Genomic DNA, 16,793 nt, shown 5'->3' with positions numbered 1-16,793 from the left:
CTTCTTCTCTTCCTCCGTTTTCTCTCCATCACCTTTTTCTTTATCTTTATTATCACTTTCATCATCGTTTTTGTCGTCTTCTTTGTTATCACTATTATCATTCTTTGGTGACGACACAGAAAGATGATCCTCAAAATCGGTGAGTCTATCGGCGTTGATTTCGTCGTCAATATTATTATCATCATCAATATCGTCGTCAATATCATCAACGTCAATATTATCTTCGGTGTTATTGTTTTGGTCTTCTTTGTCAAATACAGAATCTACACACGATCTAGGAGAGCTACACATTGAAACACTTTTGTTATGGTCAATAAGTGTGTTATCTGAAATCGTTGACGTGTCATGTGCTGCTACTGTGTCGTGATGGCTATTTTCCGATAAAACTGAATTATTATTATTATTATTATTATTATTACTACTACTATTAAAATGACTATGACTATTATGATTAGAATGATTGGAGTTATTTACAATGTGACTAAAATGTCTACTGGCATTGATATCGGAAGAGGTTGAGTCGGTGGAGTAGTGTTTTCTGAAATCCAAACCGACCCGGGATAGATCTCTATGGTGGAGATGGGCGAGCCTGGACGAAGGGGAGAGTTCGTGGTGATGGTGGTGGTGGTGGTGGGGGTGGATAGGAGGGGAAGAAGAACTAGAAAGTTCAAGTTCGGATTCTGATAAATCGTTAGATGGGCTTCTTGTGTTTAGTCGGATGGGGGTGGTTGTGGTGGTTGAGGTGGTGGAGGTAGCGCTGATGGCGCAAGGATCAACTTCATGAGAGAAACCATTGCATAGTCTATTATTATCTGTCGAGTTAGGACTGAGATCGGGACTCACATTATTCTGTCCTCTTACGTTTTGGGTTGTGTTATAAAACGCTGAGACGGAAAGTCCTGCTGCAGCTCTGCTCCTCTCAAGACTGAAATCTGTGGGGAATAGTTTTACGTTGTTGTTTTCTTGCTGGTGTTGCTGCTGCTGTTGTGATTGTTGTTCTTCTTGTTTGAGTTGAAGTGCGTGAATGAGATGGTTCTTTGGAGGTTCAACGACAACAGGCAGCCCATTTTTGAAGTTCTTCCCAAAGTCGTCAGCGAGCACACGGCTGATACTGAACGGATTGCCCGATCTATGTTTGGAGACGACGGCGGCCGCGCTGCTTTTGGCGTCCTGAAGCATGTTTACAGTTTACAATCGAAACGTCCTACGTAGACTGTATACCGTAAACACACAGAATAAATTGGTTTTGACCTTTTTCCTACGAACTCATTTATTGTCCGTCTGAATCAAATCACAACATTTCAACTCACAACACAATTCCATGTATTGATAGTTGTCAATAAGCGTTTTGACGGGAAACAATCAAATTTAAATTGATAATAAATAATCAAATATTTTTGTTCGATGAGAATAAACAAAACGTCAAATTAAACTAATTCAAACTTATCATCAAACTAACAACAATTTTCTAATCTCCTCACACAATATAGTAATAACAGGTAAAGTCACAAACAAACATTACAATTCGCTATAAATCACATGAAACTACACTAGTTATAAAACGTTGCTGGAACCAAAACCAGAAAAGAATATTATTTCAGTCCAGAAAATCACTGTCTGTCTTCCTTCACCCCTTTATCACTTTTTGTTATAATATTCCCTAGTGAGAAGAAATCAGAAACTCCGAATGTGCGATAATCTCCGACCCTGAGTAAACAAATTCTAACACGAGAATGATTTGCTCAGCCGTGTAGCTCCGAGCTTTATAACAGTGTATAGTTTATTTTACGAGATTGAAGCAGCAGTGATAGCGATCAGGAGCAATTTCAGTTACAAACCTCTGTGTGTAGTTTGATTGACAGCCGCTCTCGTCACCAACTACCACTCACGAGCGTGTTGGCGGGGGTTAGCAACACACGTCATGGGCGTGGCTAAATATAGAATGAACACATTCAAGTGTTCAGCGACGGGGGATAAGTTTACAAAAACACGCAAAAGGCGTGGCTTTGTTCGCGGATGGACACAGTTGCGAAGTTATGTGATGCGTATAACTTAGTCGTGGTGGGAGCTAAGCGCCGCCCATTTATGTACGGAACACGGTTGGTTTGAAACCAATGAGTGAGTGAGGATTGAGAGCTCTTGAAAAAAACGACTAACTGTCAGAGACATAATGAAAATGAAGTTCTTGAGATTGAGAGAGGGAGAGAGGGAGAGAAGGGGGCAACGATTTTGTATAGGATTTGAAGTGGATTGAATGCGTGAGCGAGCGAGCAGCGATTTTCACATTTGTTTGTTTAGAGTTTGGTTAGTGGATTTCCTGCTATGGGGAGATTGAAGTGCTGATAGCCCGGTAGAAGAGGATGAGTTAGTTGAGGGTTGGAGTGATACACGGGGGTGTGAGTGAATTGGGAGGGAGGTTGAGCTGAGAGAGAGAGAGAGAGAGAGAGAGAGAGAGAGAGAGAGAGAGAGACAGACAGAGATAGATAGATAGATAGATAGATAGATAGATAGATAGATAGATAGATAGATACTAGATAGATAGATAGAGAGAGAGAGAGAGAGAGAGAGAGAGAGGGGGGGGGGAGAGAGAGAGAAAGAGAGAGAGAGAGAGAGAGAGAGAGAGAGAGAGAGAGAGAGAGAAGGGTGGGAGTGGGAAGGGGGGGGGGGGGGGGAAATGTATTTTTGAGGTAGAGTTGCGGATATGTGGTCTTTTGGTGGCATGACAATAATAAATAGTCTTCGGTTCAGCGAAAGGTCCGGGTTCGAGTCCCGCTCTGAGCGGCGCATAGTTGAGTCCTTGGTGAAAGCTCTTCACGCACATTCTCTCATTCACTGTACTCAAGTGGAAATGAGTATCTGGCTTGTCAACAGCGTGTTCTCTTTTCGAAAAAAATAAATTGCCATGCCACAGGGGCGCCATGTCATGTCCTCTATGTCAAAGGTTGCTGTAGGCTTGTAAAGCGCTTTATAGTGGATATATCGCTATATATAGATACTCATCTATAAATAAATAAATAAATAAATGCATTTTCTTATGACTACGGTTCTATTTATTAAAGAAAAAGAAGATTAAATACAAAAATAGATGGATGATTATTCGAAAAAAATAAATAGTGAATAAAAAAGTAAATAGATAAATACGATAAATAGATAAATGAATGAATTAATAAATGAATAAACTACTAAATAAATATATCAATGATGGTAAAAGGTAAATAAAAATTAATTAGATAGGTAGCTAAATAAATAAATAAATAAATAAATAAATAAATAAATAAATAAATAATAAATAAATTTATTTATTCATTTATTTATTTATTCATTTAGCTACCTATTTACTTATCTAATTAATTTTCATTTACCTCTTACTATCATTGATATGTTTATTTAGTAGTTTATTCATTTATTAATTAATTCATTTATCTATTTATCGTATTTATCTATTTACTTATTTATGCACTATTTATTTTATTCGAATAATCATCCATCTATTTTTGTATTTAATCTCCTTTTTCTTTAATAAATAGAGCCGTAGTCATAAGAATATGCATGGACACCCCGCTACTTAAATAGCCATGCCGCCTTATTACGATTCAATAATGTACCTATTCATTATTAGTTCAGAGGACTGGTTACACACTTTAAATGAGTTTTGAACTGGAAGGTCGGAAGGTGTAACGTTACGACTTCTGCTTCCTATTGTGCGGCTATGTGGTCTAGTGGTATGACACTCGCTTTCGGATCGGAAGGTCCAGGGTTCGAGCCTCGCGCTCGGCGCATAGTTGAGTCCTTGGAGAAGGCTCTTTACCCACATTCTCTCACCGTACTCAGGTGTAAAATGAGTACCTGGCTGTTAACAGCGTTGTCTTTGTCCGAAAAATTGTAATTTCGCCTAACATGTTAAATGTTGCTGTTGACCAGGGACCCCTTGTAAAGCGCTTTGAGCACATTTAGTGGATATTACGCTATATAAAGCTCCATTTTTAAATTCTTTTTTATTATTGTCAGTAACGAAACGGCCATTGGTGATCCCTTATGATAAACTCGTAAAGTAACATGGTTTTACAGTAAAATTTAATCGTTTAGATTATTAAAAAATTGAGCATGCAGTTAGTGCACAATCCACTTAACGTGTTCGAATGTTTGACACAAGTTAGAAGGACATCTGAGTGGGCAATTGGATTCAATCGTCTGATGTCACGTCGCCCAGCAACGGCGGCCATCTCGGTTCCAGACAAAGAAGATCTGTACTTTTTATTCTTTATGCTGGCCAGAACTTTTCATATATGTCTTGTGATCAGAATGTGTAATAGTCAAAACATGATCAGATTTATAATGTTTTTTTTTCATCTGGATACGCTTTTATGGTCGTCGGAGAAATATTTCATAAGGGCGTTGGCCATTGTTCCGATAGTTTAGAGCCAGTTACTAAGTTACCATGCGTCATTACGAGGGAAGTAACGTCATGACTGTTGAAGCGTATTCTGTGTACAAATATTGTGATAAATGCTCACAAGAAACGTCAGGGCCACCTGATTTGGCGTTACAGACGCACAATCCCACACAAGGTGGCTGTGGCGAAGCTTGAGGTCATGGCGGAACCCCGACCGCCATTCAGGTTTATTATTGGACAGTGAATTATAACCTCTTCCTTAAAATGAATCCAATAGCTCGTTGATAGCAAGCCTGGCTAGCTCAGTCGGTAGAGCATCAGACTCTTAATCTGAGGGTCGTGGGTTCGAGCCCCACGTTGGGCGATTTTTTAAAATTTTTTTTTTCAAGATAATTCTCATTGCTATTTCATATCTCGTTAGTTTCTATTATTTCTTTATTTTATCTATTTTTAATTTTGTCTTTATTGTTTTTTTGGGTTTTTTTTTTTTTAATATTATATTTTTCTTCTTTATCCATTTCACGAATTTTTACTTTGCTAACCACCCCCCCCCCCCCCCCCCCCCCCCCCCCCAAAAAAAAAAAAAAAAAAAAAAGAAAAGAAAAAAAGAACAACAAAAAACAAAAAAAAACAATCAAACAGAAAACAAAAAAACAAACAAACCTTGAGCATATAATATATAACACAATATCCACTAGATGTGATCAAGAGTTCCCTCTTCAAATTAACATGTAGGAAGAGGCAAGACGCCTGTTAGGGGATATTATTTTTTTTCCCCGACAGAGACAACGCTGCTTATTTATGCCCATGAACTTATTTTACACCCGAGTGAGGTGAAAGTATGAATAAAGAGCCTTTTCCAAGGACCCGACAACTATGTGTGGATCATAGCGTGACTCGAACCCTGGACCTTACAATCCGAAGGTGAGTGTTATAATACAATAAAAGACCGCATAGTCGTGCTGAAGTAAATGTGCAATATTCATAAGAAACAAGTAAATGTACAATATTCATAAGAAACAAGTAAATGCACAATATTCATAAGAAACAAGTAAATGTACAATATTCATAAGAAACAAGTAAATGTACAATATTCATAAGACACAAGTAAATGTACAATATTCATAAGAAACAAGTAAATGTACAATTTTCATAAGAAACAAGTAAATGTACTATATTCATAAGAAACAAGTAAATGTACAATATTCATAAGAAACAAGTAAATGTACAATATTCATAAGAAACAAGTAAATGTACATATTCATAGAAAAGTAAATGTACAATATTCATAAGAAACAAGTAAATGTACAATTTTCATAAGAAACAAGTAAATGTACTATATTCATAAGAAACAAGTAAATGTACAATATTCATAAGAAACAAGTAAATGTACAATATTCATAAGAAACAAGTAAATGTACAATATTCATAAGAAACCAGTAAATGTACAATATTCATAAGAAACAAGTAAATGTACAATATTCATAAGAAACAAGTAAATGTACAATATTCATAAGAAACAAGTAAATGCACAATATTCATAAGAAACAAGTAAATGTACAATATTCATAAGAAACAAGTAAATGTACAATATTCATAAGAAACAAGTAAATGTACAATATTCATAAGAAACAAGTAAATGTACAATTTTCATAAGAAACAAGTAAATGTACAATATTCCTAAGAAACAAGTAAATGTACAATATTCATAAGAAACAAGTAAATGTACTATATTCATAAGAAACAAGTAAATGTACAATATTCATAAGAAACAAGTAAATGTACAATATTCATAAGAAACAAGTAAATGTACAATATTCATAAGAAACCAGTAAATGTACAATATTCATAAGAAACAAGTAAATGTACAATATTCATAAGAAACAAGTAAATGTACAATATTCATAAGAAACAAGTAAATGCACAATATTCATAAGAAACAAGTAAATGTACAATATTCATAAGAAACAAGTAAATGTACAATTTCATAAGAAACAAGTAAATGTACAATATTCATAAGAAACAAGTAAATGTACAATTTTCATAAGAAACAAGTAAATGTACAATATTCCTAAGAAACAAGTAAATGTACAATATTCATAAGAAACAAGTAAATGTACAATATTCATAAGAAACCAGTAAATGTACAATATTCATAAGAAACAAGTAAATGCACAATATTCATAAGGAACAAGTAAATGTACAATATTCATAAGAAACAAGTAAATGTACAATATTCATAAGAAAAAGAAAATTTAGTTTAAATGATAAAAATTTGAACATGCAGTTAGCGCAATATCTACTTAACGTGTTCAAATGTTTACAAGTTAGATGAGTGGGCAATTATGTATATAAAAATTGTGATAAATGCTCACAAGAAACGTCAGGGCCACCTTACTCGGCGTCACAGGCGTACAATCAATCCCGCCCAAGGTGGTCAATGGCAGCTTCTTATGGTTCACACTATTATGTTATGACGATCGACCCAATCAGCAAAGTCCGGTCCGCATTCGTGCACCGTCGCAAACCCGCCTGGTAGCATCGTCACAACACACCTTTCGACTAGATGCTCTGCCGTTTCGGGTTCTTGCCCACAGCGTGGACATATTGGACAGGAAGTTAGACCCCACTGATGTAACGCACTTGCCGTTAGGCAGCTCCTCACCGAAGCCGATTCGCAGCTACCCAGTGTCTCCTCTTACTGGTATCAAAGCCTGGCAACTTCTCACCAAGCTTAGAGGAGTGTAGATCCCCGCCCCCACGAGGGATTGAATTCGTCCAAACCGACTTCCATCTCGTATGTGCAGCTCTGTCCGTAGTCAGGGATTCTGCGTACAAGGGTTGTCGGGACTTATTTCGGCTCGAAACGGGGGCACCGTTCATTATGCGCATGAGAGGGGTATCCCCATTCCCTCTCTCTTTGATCTTACTCAGCCAGTTTCCCGTAATGGTCTCCCTCCGGACATCGGGGGGCTGGATCGCTGCCATTATCGGGCCCCATTCTCTAGGGGTTGTTGCTAGCGTTCCCGACACTATTTGCATCGACTTGCGAAGTTTTACATCCACCTTCTCAACGTTTCTGCTTCTACCCCACACTGGAGCGCAATACTCTGCGGTGGAATAGCATAGTGCCAGGGCGGATGTTCTCAAGAGCGCTTGGCTAGCGCCCCAAGTCGATCCCGCCAGCTTCCTCAGAAGACTGTTGCGTTTCTCTATCTTCCGGGCAACCCCTTCGAGATGAACCCGATGGGTAAGGCTGCGATCCAACGTCACCCTAAATATTTTGGACGCGGCTCATATGGGAGTGGCTGGTACCCGACTAGGACATTCAGTTTGCGGGTGTGCCAACCACTGCATAAGTGAAATGCAGTGGCCACGGTTTTTGAAGTGTTCATCTTTAGGTACCACTTGTCAAAGTAGGATTTGAGTCTGGTGACGTCCTCGCTGAGTACGCTCTCGAGACGGGTCCACACTTTACTCTGAGTAACGAGTGCCCAGTCGTCTGCGTATCCCAGCCTCAGGGAGGAAGTGTTCGGCATATCGCTAATGTAAACGTTAAACAACATTGGCGCAAGTACCGACCCCTGAGGGACCCCATTCTTCAATTTCCTTACTTTGCACGTGACGTCTCCCAGCGCGACGTGGAATTGCCTTTCCCCTAAGATCGAAGAGAACAACTTCAAGATCTTTTTGCACCTTATGATTTTTGCAAGTTTGAGCATTAACCCATCGCACCAGACCGTATCGTACGCCGCTGATAGGTCTATAAACACAGCACCTGTTTGCTGTTTTCTCTCGAACCCGTGCTCAATATGCTCTGTAAGGGCAATGACCTGCTCCGTGGTGCACCTCCCTTCCCTGAAGCCTGCCTGCTCAGGTGGCAGGGCAGCGTCTAGGACCGGCCCCCATCGGTTTAATAGAACACGCTCCAACAATTTGTAAAGACAGCTCAGCAGCGATATGGGTCTGTAACTGTCTGCCTCCTTCGCCGGCTTCCCTGGCTTCAGGATGGCAACTATCTTCGCATGCTTCCACACTTGTGGAAGCTTTCCTTTTGCAAGGATGTCAGACATTGCCTCTGCTAGCCAGGCCCGTGCCCTGGGGCCCAGATGCGTCACCATATCGGGATATACACCAACTATCCCTGCTGCTTTGCCGTTCTTCACTTCGCTAATGGCTGCACCCACTTCTCGGGGACTGAACGGGGCCGTCCAGTCCGTCTCCTCCGCAGGTAGCGAGTCCAAAATCGTACGGTACGCCTTGCGGACACCGCGCTCAAAAGCCTGATTAGGGACCCGCTTACTACGGTTCTTAATGTTCTTGGCAATTGTGTCTGCCTCGCATTCCGGTGCAGCCTTCGCGAAATTCCGATCTGGGTCCAATTTCTTTATCAAACGCCAAGCGTGGCGGCTGGAGTGTGTAAAGTCGAGACTTTCCACGGTCTCCTGCCACCGTTGCTTCCTTCCCTCTGCCAGAGACTGAAGTAGTCTATCGGCTGCGTCCTGGGACTGGGTCTGCTGGTACTCTCGGTACAGCTCTTCCGACTCTGCTGTCCAGCAAGGGGTGTAGAATTTCCGTTTGCCCCATGGAATAGAGCGTTGAATCTGGTTATATTCTTGGACTTGGGAGGAATGGCAGGGAAGACCTGCTCGAAATAGGAACTGAATTCCTCTGTCACAAAGTGCGCACGTAAACCGTATGCTTATGTAGCGCAGTTTGCAACCTTGTTTATGTGTGCTATATTCAAGCTACGACATCGATCAATAACCAAACACAATACGTTGATAAAGGTTTTGAAGCTAAATGAAGATATATTTTATTACAATATAACAAAGATATTATGAGATATAAAGATGAAATGATAGATGTAATAAGTATGAAATCAAATGGATGGATGACAAATTGATGGAGATGGTGTGATGATGAATATGATATGAAAGCGATATGAAAATATATAATTAAATCAATTAATTATCAATACTTTACCAAACCGCTACCACATCAGACAATCTCACAGATAGGTTGCAACCATCACAGTCATACAGGCAACTAATAATTAACTAACTAACTAAACACAATCCAGACGTGTAGAAGAAAGCCAAAAGAGTGTCCTTGATATTCAACAAAAACTGTAAGGTTGTTCTAATATTGTTAATTTGTCTCTTCTTGAAATTGTTCTGATTTCACAGTATTCATAAACAGATCAATTGTTTCTCAATGTTCTGATATTAAAATAAGCAAATGGTTCTTCACAGGTAACTTATAAAACAGGCAAATGTTCAGTTTCTATTAGGGTCAAGCTATGAGTGTATAGCCTAAAGTTGGCTTGTTAAAGCCCAGCCTCCAACGGCTCATTCACAGAGCCGAACAGATTATTGAAATCACAAATTAAGTCTACACAAGACTTTAATCAAACTCTATACAAGAGTTATAACACAACTTGATTCAGCTCAAACTTTGAGCACCACAAAGTCTACACAAGACTTAAATCACACTCTACACAAGAGTTAACACAAAACGTGTTTCAGCTCGAACTTTGAGCACTACAAAGTCTACACAAGACTTTAATCCAACTCTACACAAGAGTTAAACAAATGAGCCTAAAAGACTCCGCTGTGGTTATCGCTTAGAGACTATGAGCCTAAAAGACTCCGCTGTCTGGTCTCTTTTGAGACAATGAGCCTAAAAGACTCCGCTGAGTGGTCTGAAGAAACTGCTCAAAACTCTGGCATTTATAGGCAAAAATCAAGCAAACGAAGCAAAATTCTACCCACACAACCGGATGTTAGTCATATCCGTAAACATCTGAAATTCCTTAAAACTCCCCCAGATTCCATAATCATGGACAACAACAACCCATCCTGATACCGGACATCCTCATATCAAGGATAAATAAATTCGTCAGCCCCATAGTTACGAGATATCAATCAAGCCATACCATAACAAAGTCACTCCCGTAGAATGCAGGGATCCTACTTTGCTTATAAGTTTACGGAGAAAACAAGATTGATGCCTTTCTCACAATAACACCCACACTACGTAGTTTAATTCAAACTTCCGGGCCATAGGTGCATGATCTGATAAGACCTGTATCAACAAAAGAAGGGTTGTTCCGGAGGGATTACAATAACAACAACAACTAATACTACGACGACGTACATCCTGTCGTAAACTGACGCCTACACGGAAGCATTTCGTTACATATCTTCCCCCTAAGACTAAATTTGGTACAACATTTAGTTAGATCATCGAAATGCCTCAAGATCACATCGATCTCGACAATTATTTGGGCTCATGGTTGTCCCTTCCTTCAACAGACAACATCGGCATCACACATCCACACTTCAACTCCACCTTGCCGTGTGTCATGCATTTCGGTGGTTCATGATCCTTGTTTTCGTCAAAACATGGAAGTCGAGGACTCTTAACAGTGGGAGCATGAGTAAATGATCGAATGTCACTTGTCATACTGTCGTTGTTGGAGGAAGCCTGACACTCCGACTTTAACCTAAGCAGTTCAAGCTCTTTCTCCATCAGAGCTTCTTGTCTTTGAGCTCGTGCTCTGCTTATCTCCTCCTCTTCTTTGGCACGTTCTCTCTCCTTCTCTTTTCTCTCTTCATCTTCTTGTAACTGGGCTGTCACCCAAGCACGGAGATCTTCACCCCTTAACTCCAATTTTTCTCCAAGTTTAATTAATCTTTCCACATCCATCTCTAGGACAATTAATCAAACCAATTCAAATTCAAATAAACAAACTTCAATATGTTTATCGACACTGTTGCCGTAAATGTTACTTTCACGTAGAATAAAGTGGTATTACAAGTAACCTTATTAACGATATGCGGTCAATATAGATCCCAAAACAGATTCAAAACAGGCAATTAATACCGATTCCTACACGGAATTCAACATTGATCTATATATAGACTCAAATATAGAATCAAAACAAATTTACTACAGGTCCTAACACAGAACCAACGCTTCACCCAGATTCCTACACAGAATCAAAACATTGACTTAATATAGACGTATATTAGAGTCAAAACAACTGATTTAATACAGGTCCTCACACGGAACCAACGCTTCACCCAGATTCCCCACACGGAATCAACACAATAGCTTCACCCAGATTCCTCACACGGAATCAACAAAATAGCTTCACCCAGATTCCCCACACGGAATCATAAAAACTATCTTCACCCAGATTCTTTCTCAGAATCAACAAAATAACTTCACCCAGATTCTTTCTCAGAATCAACAAAATATCTTCACCCAGATTCTTTCTTAGAATCAACAAAATATCTTCACCCAGATTCTCTCTTAGAATCAACAAAATATCTTCACCCAGATTCTCTCTTAGAATCAACAAAATATCTTCACCCAGATTCTTTCTTAGAATCAACAAAAATGTCTTCACCCAGATTCTCTCTCAGAATCAACAAAATATCTTCACCCAGATTCTTTCTTAGAATCAACAAAATGTCTTCACCCAGATTCTCTCTCAGAATCAACAAAATATCTTCACCCAGATTCTCTCTCAGAATCAACAAAATATCTTCACCCAGATTCTTTCTTAGAATCAACAAAATATCTTCACCCAGATTCTTACACAGAATCAACAAATGTCTTCACCCAGATCTTCCTTAGAATCAACAAAATATCTTCACCCAGATTCTCTCTTAGAATCAACAAAATATCTTCGCCCAGATTCTTTCTTAGAATCAACAAAATGTCTTCACCCAGATTCTTACACAGAATCAATACCTTGACTTACTATATGTGCATAGAAAGTCAGAACAAATGATTTAATACAGATCCTCACACGGGACCAACACAATATTCTCCTAGATTCCTACACGGAATCAAATTACCCCAACAACCACCTTCGTTCCTTACAAAAGGGAGAGGGGGGACAATGGAGGCTTTACAGCGCGAGTACCGCTTTCGCGCTAAGTCAGTGATCCGTATCACTATGACAGATGACTGACAACGTATAACCGAACAAGTGAAAATTACCAGAATAACTTGCATTACACCTTGCGTATAATGACAGTCTTATAACCATTAAATGGATACCAATTTGCTTTAAGCTCAAAGATAGTATCTATCTCAAGTTTGAAACAACTCCCTAACCTGTCTCAACAATTGTTTGGTCGCGATGTCTCTTGAATGCACAACAATAAGAATCCCACTTCTGACACCAAATTATGTCACAAAGTGCGCACGTAAACCGTATGCTTATGTAGCGCAGTTTGCAACCTTGTTTATGTGTGCTATATTCAAGCTACGACACCGACCAATAACCAAACACAATACGTTGATAAAGGTTTTGAAGCTAAATGAAGATATATTTTATTACAATATAACAAAGATATTATGAGATATAAAGATGAAATGATAGATGTAATAAGTATGAAATCAAATGGATGGATGACAAATTGATGGAGATGGTGTGATGATGAATATGATATGAAAGCGATATGAAAATATATAATTAAATCAATTAATTATCAATACTTTACCAAACCGCTACCACATCAGACAATCTCACAGATAGGTTGCAACCATCACAGTCATACAGGCAACTAATAATTAACTAACTAACTAAACACAATCCAGACGTGTAGAAGAAAGCCAAAAGAGTGTCCTTGATATTCAACAAAAACTGTAAGGTTGTTCTAATATTGTTAATTTGTCTCTTCTTGAAATTGTTCTGATTTCACAGTATTCATAAACAGATCAATTGTTTCTCAATGTTCTGATATTAAAATAAGCAAATGGTTCTTCACAGGTAACTTATAAAACAGGCAAATGTTCAGTTTCTATTAGGGTCAAGCTATGAGTGTATAGCCTAAAGTTGGCTTGTTAAAGCCCAGCCTCCAACGGCTCATTCACAGAGCCGAACAGATTATTGAAATCACAAATTAAGTCTACACAAGACTTTAATCAAACTCTATACAAGAGTTATAACACAACTTGATTCAGCTCAAACTTTGAGCACCACAAAGTCTACACAAGACTTAAATCACACTCTACACAAGAGTTAACACAAAACGTGTTTCAGCTCGAACTTTGAGCACTACAAAGTCTACACAAGACTTTAATCCAACTCTACACAAGAGTTAAACAAATGAGCCTAAAAGACTCCGCTGTGGTTATCGCTTAGAGACTATGAGCCTAAAAGACTCCGCTGTCTGGTCTCTTTTGAGACAATGAGCCTAAAAGACTCCGCTGAGTGGTCTGAAGAAACTGCTCAAAACTCTGGCATTTATAGGCAAAAATCAAGCAAACGAAGCAAAATTCTACCCACACAACCGGATGTTAGTCATATCCGTAAACATCTGAAATTCCTTAAAACTCCCCCAGATTCCATAATCATGGACAACAACAACCCATCCTGATACCGGACATCCTCATATCAAGGATAAATAAATTCGTCAGCCCCATAGTTACGAGATATCAATCAAGCCATACCATAACAAAGTCACTCCCGTAGAATGCAGGGATCCTACTTTGCTTATAAGTTTACGGAGAAAACAAGATTGATGCCTTTCTCACAATAACACCCACACTACGTAGTTTAATTCAAACTTCCGGGCCATAGGTGCATGATCTGATAAGACCTGTATCAACAAAAGAAGGGTTGTTCCGGAGGGATTACAATAACAACAACAACTAATACTACGACGACGTACATCCTGTCGTAAACTGACGCCTACACGGAAGCATTTCGTTACATCCTCCCAGTCAGCCTTCCTGAAATTCCATCTGCAAAGTGGGAGAGACTGCACCCTCGGTATTGTCACCCCAGCTGTGACAAGAACCGGCCTGTGCTGGCTATGCGGAAAGTCTCCGAGGACTGTCCGCTTCACCTGCAGCGGTTCACCGTTCGCGCCTTTCGTTACGAGGGTGAGGTCTGGAGTATACTCCTTCTTATGGCGGGTACCCCGGAAGGTACCCTTGGCTGTAGGATCGTACACTAGGTGTTGATCATTACAGTCCATCCATGAGCGGAGTTGTCTTCCTGCCTCGTTGCAGTCTCGGTAGCCCCATTCGTGATGGTGGCTATTAAAGTCTCCCAGACAGATGGAAGGATGGCTGACCACCGGTACCGGTGGTGTAGTCCAAGTCGCTCTAGGTGGTTTGTAAATATTATGCAAACACAGTCCACCTACTTCCACGGAAATTCGGTTCACCCCATTGCTGTCCGTTACGCTCTCAATGACCCTTACCTTCGATGGCTCTTTAGCGTAAACGCTAACCCCTCCTTTGAGCCTCGAAGTGTCCTCGCGTTGGACCACCGTATAGCCTGGGATCTGGAATCGGGAAGATTGCGCGCCTGAATAAAGGTGGGTCTCCTGTAACAGGAGGATATCTACGCAGTGAACGGCCAATAGCTTTGATAAAAGCTCATTTTTTGTCATACTCTGGCTCTCGACGTTCAGGGACAATAATATGTGCGTCAGTTCGCCATCCCCACCGTCGCATTTTCCGATCGGCAGGCCGCGAATCGATTGATGCTTGGGACGTTTGCTTTTTTCTCGGACGTACCGACGACCCTGGCGACACGAACGCGGTATTATTTGGCTAGGCGGCAGACCGCTTCGCCATTGACGGGACTGATTGGGACTCGACATAAGGATAATAGTGTGGCGCCCGGGATAGGGCTGCTATTCGGGCACCGGGTTTGGATCAAATTTAGTCACACACAGGGGAGAGCAGCTCATGTGGCTCGTTGGCTCGATACCCGGGATGGTCTCGTGACGGTCGCCCGGGGTTTACACCTTTTGCCCTCCCGTGTGCCTCAAGCCCCCTCACCACTGCAAGGTAAAGATCCACGAGGGGGGGTCAATGGCGAAACGAGGTCATGGCGGAACCTCGACCGCCATTCAAGTTTATTATTGGGCAATGAATTAAAGCGTTCTCCTTAAAATGAATCACAATAGCACGGTAGCAGTTAGCCTGGCTAGCTCAGTCGGTAGAGCATCAGACTCTTAATCTGAGGGTCGTTGGTTCGAGCCCCACGTTGGGCGTTTTCTTTTTTTTTTTGTTTTGTTCAAGATAATCCTCATTGCTATTTCAGATCTCGTTAGTTTCTACTATTTCATTATTTTATCTATTTTTAATTTTGTCTGTTAATTTTTTTTTTTTTAATATTATTTTTTTGTTCTTTATGAATTTCACGAATTTTTACTTTGCTGGAGATTGAAAAAAATTGAGCTTTTATATAGCGCGCAATATCCACTAAACGTGCTCAAAGCGCTTTGCAAGAGGTCCCTGGCCAACAGTAACATTTAACATTTAGGACAGGACATGACGCCTTTTAGGCGATATTACAATATAATATTGCCTAAGAGGCGCCATGTGTCATTCTTTATGTTACGTGTTGCTGTTGGTCAGGGTCCCTTTGTAAACCGATTTGAGCACATTTGGTGGATATTTAGTGGATATATTTATATATATAAAAGCTCGATTTTTTTAATTAAAAAAAAAAAGGAATAAAGACCAGAACTCTTGAGATCAATCAAAGGGGGGTAAGCATTGGTGTCAGTAGCAGGATAAAGTAGAAAACAAGACAGTAAAATCTGCTTTTATTTTCTCTCTGGTAAACACGCTAACCTGTCGAAGACGGACAACCATAATATTATAATTGTCTTATACAAATTATTAAGACAATTATTCTACTTGTACTACTACCACGACAACTGTTACTACTAACAACCACCACCACAAGTACTACTAACTATTACAACAACAACTACTACTACTACAACAACAACAACAACTACTACTACTACTACTACTATACTACTATATACTACTACTATACTACTACTACTACTAACTACTACTATTACTACTACTACTACTACTACTACTACTACTACTATTACTACTACTACTACTACTACTACTACTACTACTACTACTACTACTACTACTTACTACTACACTACTACTACTACTACTACACTAACTACTACTACTACTACTACTACTACTACTACTACTACTACTACTACTACTACTACTAACTACTACTACTACTATCATACTACCCACACTACTACTACTAAAATACTACTACTAACTACTACTACTACTACTACTACTACTAACTACTACTACTTACTACTACTACTACCAACTACTACTACTACTACTACTACTACTACTACTACTAATACTACTACTACTAAATACTACTACTACTACTACCAACTACTACTACTACTACTACTACTACTACATACTACTACTACTACATACTACTACTACTACTACCTACTACTTACTACTACTACTACTACTACACTACTACTACTACTACTACTACTACTACTACTACTACTACTACTACTACACTACTACTATTACAACCACCTACTGTCACTGTCCA

General features: G+C 39.5%; 1 protein-coding gene and 2 non-coding genes across 3 annotated transcripts in view; 2 read left to right on the top strand and 1 right to left on the bottom strand.

Moving 5' to 3' along the window:
* The window catches only part of LOC144962531 (uncharacterized), a 14,743-nt gene extending 12,993 nt beyond the window's left edge, over positions 1-1,750 (bottom strand). Inside the window, exon 1 of the mRNA XM_078895541.1 lies at positions 1-1,750. This exon is cut by the window's left edge and continues 189 nt beyond it. Within this exon, the coding sequence (XP_078751667.1) occupies positions 1-1,179 (1,179 nt within the window). The 5' untranslated portion in view covers positions 1,180-1,750.
* Positions 1,751-4,684: 2,934 nt separating this feature from the next.
* On the top strand, positions 4,685-4,757 carry Trnak-cuu (transfer RNA lysine (anticodon CUU)). Its single transcript has one exon. It is a non-coding gene; the product is annotated as a tRNA-Lys (tRNA).
* A 10,596-nt stretch (positions 4,758-15,353) lies between these two features.
* On the top strand, positions 15,354-15,426 carry Trnak-cuu (transfer RNA lysine (anticodon CUU)). The gene has a single exon. It is a non-coding gene; the product is annotated as a tRNA-Lys (tRNA).
* The last annotated feature ends 1,367 nt before the right edge of the window (positions 15,427-16,793 follow it).

Source organism: Berghia stephanieae, chromosome 1, assembly GCF_034508935.2.
Source record: "Berghia stephanieae isolate SIO BIC M18660-M18661 chromosome 1, UCSD_Bste_1.3, whole genome shotgun sequence".
NCBI lineage: Eukaryota > Metazoa > Mollusca > Gastropoda > Nudibranchia > Aeolidiidae > Berghia > Berghia stephanieae.
This window is presented reverse-complemented; position numbering and strand designations above follow the sequence as displayed.